Below are 4365 nucleotides of genomic sequence, written 5' to 3' on the forward strand. Positions count from 1 at the left end.
GCTAAGAGAAAATAATGTAGAATCACGTGTGCAGAAATCCCATCAAGGGCCGCCCGGTGGCACATGCGCTAGTGCGCTGCTTGGGAAGCGCAGTGGCGCTCCCGACGAGGGTTCGGGTCCCACATACAGACCGGTTCCCGCTCACTGGCTGAGCGAGGTGCGGGGGCAACACCGAGGGTTGCGATCCCGTTGCCGGCCTGGTCCGTATGGGGGCGACACTGAGGGTTGCGATCCGTTGCCGGACACGGAAAAAGACAAAAAAAAAAAAAAAGAAATCCCATCAAGAACAAGGGTGAAATAGAGACTTTTTTTTTTTTTGGTAAAAACTGAGAGATTTAATGACCAACAGGTCTTTAGTAAAGGAGCATCTAAAAGAGGACCTTCAGGAAGACAAAAAATGAGCCTAGATAGACTGAGATACAAGAAGGAAAGGTCAACACAGAAATTGGGAAACATGAGGATAAAAATGGTGGATCCAATACATACACCTGTATTCTCCCGAAATCCCACTAAAACTATAGTATGGGAAAGAAAATAGCAAGAACATTTTGGAAGCAGAAAAGCAGATAATTTAGTAGAAACTGACATGCCAGGACTGAGAAAAAGATTAATTCCATTCAGGTATCAAGGAAAGCCAAGAACCAACTCAATTTATTTCACAGAATTTCTCTACATTTTAGGAAGTGGGATGAATATAAGGCTAAGTCAGGAAGGATTGATCAAAACTGTTCAAGAAGCCGTTAGATTCTAGATATCTTTCTTTAGCTCCCAAGCTGATTGCTGTCCCTCTTTCACACCAGCAGACCGCTGGATGATTTGTCTCTGAAACAGATGAAAGAAAGGGTCGCTGGGTTGTTGAAGATAGGGGCACTGTATTGAAAACCAGGGGATTAAGTCAATGTGTGTATACTGGATACTGAAATGCTTTTCTAAGCTATCTTTTCCCACTTCATTTCCGCAAATGTGGCTGATAGACAGGAGATGAGAAATCTCTTAGGGGAATCTGACAAGTCCAAAATGAAAGTTCTAAAGATACTGACATTGGTGTTTTCTAAAAAACCAAGCCAGCCATATCCCCATAGAGTGAGGCCCAGAATCATCAAGCACCATCTGCGCTCAGAGCTTCCAAACAGCTGTTTAGTCTCCCTCTATTAAATATAAACATTTAACCAAGGATCAGCAATTGCTGGGAATAAAAATTACTTAATGTGGTTTTATTTGTCTGAAAAAAACAAGCAGGAAATGGTAGCTTGGAGGAAATAGTGACTATGCAGGGAGGAAATAATTTTATTTCAAAAAATGTTTTCAGAAATAATATGTCGCACTCATGGGACAAAAAGAGATGCTGTTTAAAAAACAACACTTAACAAAAAAGCTCTTAGGAACTAGAAATATGACAGCTGAAACTTTAAAAATATGTTAAAAGATAAAAGCAAGGAAAGCTCCCAGAAAGTAAAGCAAAAATAATTACCAATAGAAAATATGACAGAAGAGTTAAAAACATTTGAATATCGGGCCGGCCCGTGGCTCACTCGGTAGAGTGTGGTGCTGACAACACCAAGGCCCCGGGTTCGGATCCCATATAGGGATGGCCGGTTGCTCACTGGCTGAGCGTGGTGCTGACAACACCAAGTCAAGGGTTAAGATCCCCTTACCGGTCATCTTTAAAAAAAAAAAAAAAAAAAAAAACCATTTGAATATCAATAAAGAATGTTGTATTTTCAGCCAATCAGAGACAGAAAAAATAGAGAAATATATAAGAAACATGTTTCTAGAAGATAAGCTTCCTGAGGTCAATCACTATTGAATTCCTGATAGGGAGAACACATAGCTAATTATATAAAAAACTGTGCATAAATATTTGGCGACTGAGTGTTTCACTACTCAGAATTTTTTACGATCCCTGAGAGATCAAATTCTGTATGTTTCTCTTATATTTTCTATTGCTGCACAGTAATGCTTACTAAACTGACTGACCCACCGAGTAGAGAAGACCCTCTCTATGCAGAGTTCCATCTGCAAAGCCAAATTTCCTCAGTAAGACTAATCTTCAGAAAGCTGTCCCTAGTGCAGAACTAAATCCAGTAAGAGCCCCCAGGTGTTCAACATCATTTCCGGCAGTGCCCTCTTTCTACACCCCAGAGCACTGGAGAACTATGGAAGGGGCAAACCTGAGCCAAGGGATTGAGTTTGAGCTCTTGGGCCTCACCAGCGACCCCCAGCTCCAGAGGCTGCTCTTCGTGGTATTCCTGGGCATGTACACCATCACTTTGCTGGGGAACCTGATCATGTTCTTCCTGATCCATGTAAGTGCCACCCTGCACACGCCCATGTACTCCCTCCCGAAGAGCCTGTCCTTCTAGGATTTCTGCTACTCCTCCACAGTTGTCCCCCAGACCCTGGTCAACTTCTTGGCCAAGAGGAAGGTGATTTCCTATCTCGGCTGCATGGCTCAGATGTTCTTCTATGCGGGTTTCACCACCAGTGAGTGCTACCTTATCACTGCCATGGCCTATGACCGCTATGCTGCTATTTGTGACCCTCTGCTCTACCCAAACATCATGTCTCCTGAGGCCTGTTTCTCTCTGATTGTGGGCTCCTACGGTGCAGGGTTTCTCAATTCTCTTATCCACACAAGCTGTATCTTCAGTCTGAAATTCTGTGGTGCTCACGTGGTCACTCACTTCTTCTGTGATGGACCGCCCATCCTGTCCCTGTCTTGTGTGGACACCTCTCTGTGTGAGATCCTCCTCTTCATTTTTGCTGGTTTCAACCTTTTGAGCTGCACTGTCACCATATTGATCTCCTACTTGTTAATTCTCATCACCATCCTGAAAATGAACTCGGCCCAGGGTAGGTTCAAGGCATTTTCCACCTGTGCTTCCCACCTCACTGCTGTCTGCCTCTTCTTTGGCACAACACTTTTTATGTACCTGCGCCCAAGGTCCAGCTACTCCTTGGCTCAAGACCGTACGGTTGCTGTGATCTACACAGTGGTGATCCCAATGCTGAACCCCCTAATCTACTCTTTGAGAAACAAGGATGTGAAGGAAGCTTTAAGGAAGGTTTGGGGAAGAGAAACAACAGAATAATCTTCTCAACTCATCACCACATACCTTTAGAAAGCTGAAAGAGCTGTATCTTATGTGGCGTTACCCTGAGCGCCTTCCCTGTGAATAGCGGGCATGCCCTGTGGTCTGCAGGTGCTTCTGCATCTGCTGCCACAGGAAGAACTGATGGTGTCATAGACGAGAAGTGAGAAGGGAGTGTCTGCTTGTTGCACGATTGGACCCATTAGCAAGCTTTTGTTCTGCCTTTGTTCAGATGCTTCATTTATATTTCCAAGTTTATAAATATTTTATTTTATTATTAGAAATGGACATTTGTATTCTTCATAGTAAAGTTATCTCCTTAACTAACTTGAAGACCTTGGCTGCTTGGGAAAATCCTTCCTATTCTTTACAATCTTCTCTTTGTAAAAACTGGCTTCTTGACTTAAAAAAAAACTTTTTTTGATTGTTTAATTATTTGAATGATACTGCAACAGCTTCTAAAATTCATATGATATTTTATTGTCTTTGTTGACTTTTTTCTGGCCAAATAGTCACTTGGCTAGTTTCAAACCAGATTAACTTTTTTTTTTTTTTAAAAGATGACTGATAAGGGGAGCTTAACCCATGACTTGGTGTTGTCAGCACCACGCTCTCCCAAGTGAGCTAACTGGCCATCCCTATATAGGGATCCAAACCCTTGACTTGGTGTTATCAGAACCGCACTCTCCCAAATGAGCCACAGGCCGGCCCTCAAACTGGATAAACTTGAAACTGCTTAACTTTCCTGAGTCACAGATATCTCATCTTTTAATTGTCTTCTCAAAGGTTTGTTGTCCCTGTTAGTGTTATGTTCTTACTAATTTAGTTGTGATTAAATTAAATTAAATATTTTTAGATAAGAATCGTGTAGTGGGAGCTCAATCAAGCATGATATTCCTGTACCCCTTTACTCACTTCACCCTGGGGAGTGACTTATTTCACTGATAAATTTCGGGAGAATGAAATAGGCATGGTTGGCTTAGGCCCCTCACAAAGGGAGACTTCCCTTGGTCCAGTGTAGCCGTGGCTGAGTCAGCAAGTCTCCTAACTCTGGAGTTTAGTTTCGTAAAGATCATTTTCCCACAGATACAATCCTTGCACTCTATCATAGTCTTTAACAGTAATATAACGGTTGTTTTGCTCCCCATCTGATTATATCTTAACTTTTTCCTAAATTTCAAAATCAGGAGGAAAAGAATGGTGCTATATATTGATACACCCTCACAAAGATCACAACACTTAACTTATTCCTCAATTTTCATGGAAATTTTGC

At 42.1% G+C, this 4365-nt stretch overlaps 1 protein-coding gene across 1 annotated transcript; it reads left to right on the plus strand.

Annotated features, from left to right (window-relative positions):
- The first annotated feature begins 2013 nt into the window (after positions 1-2013).
- LOC103599928 (olfactory receptor 5AU1) lies at positions 2014-3092 on the plus strand. Its single transcript, XM_008584126.1, is given in 1 exon segment — positions 2014-3092. A coding segment is annotated over 1 exon segment (936 nt). The 5' UTR covers positions 2014-2156.
- The last annotated feature ends 1273 nt before the right edge of the window (positions 3093-4365 follow it).

Source organism: Galeopterus variegatus, unplaced genomic scaffold, assembly GCF_000696425.1.
Source record: "Galeopterus variegatus unplaced genomic scaffold, G_variegatus-3.0.2 Scaffold3152, whole genome shotgun sequence".
Taxonomy (NCBI): domain Eukaryota; kingdom Metazoa; phylum Chordata; class Mammalia; order Dermoptera; family Cynocephalidae; genus Galeopterus; species Galeopterus variegatus.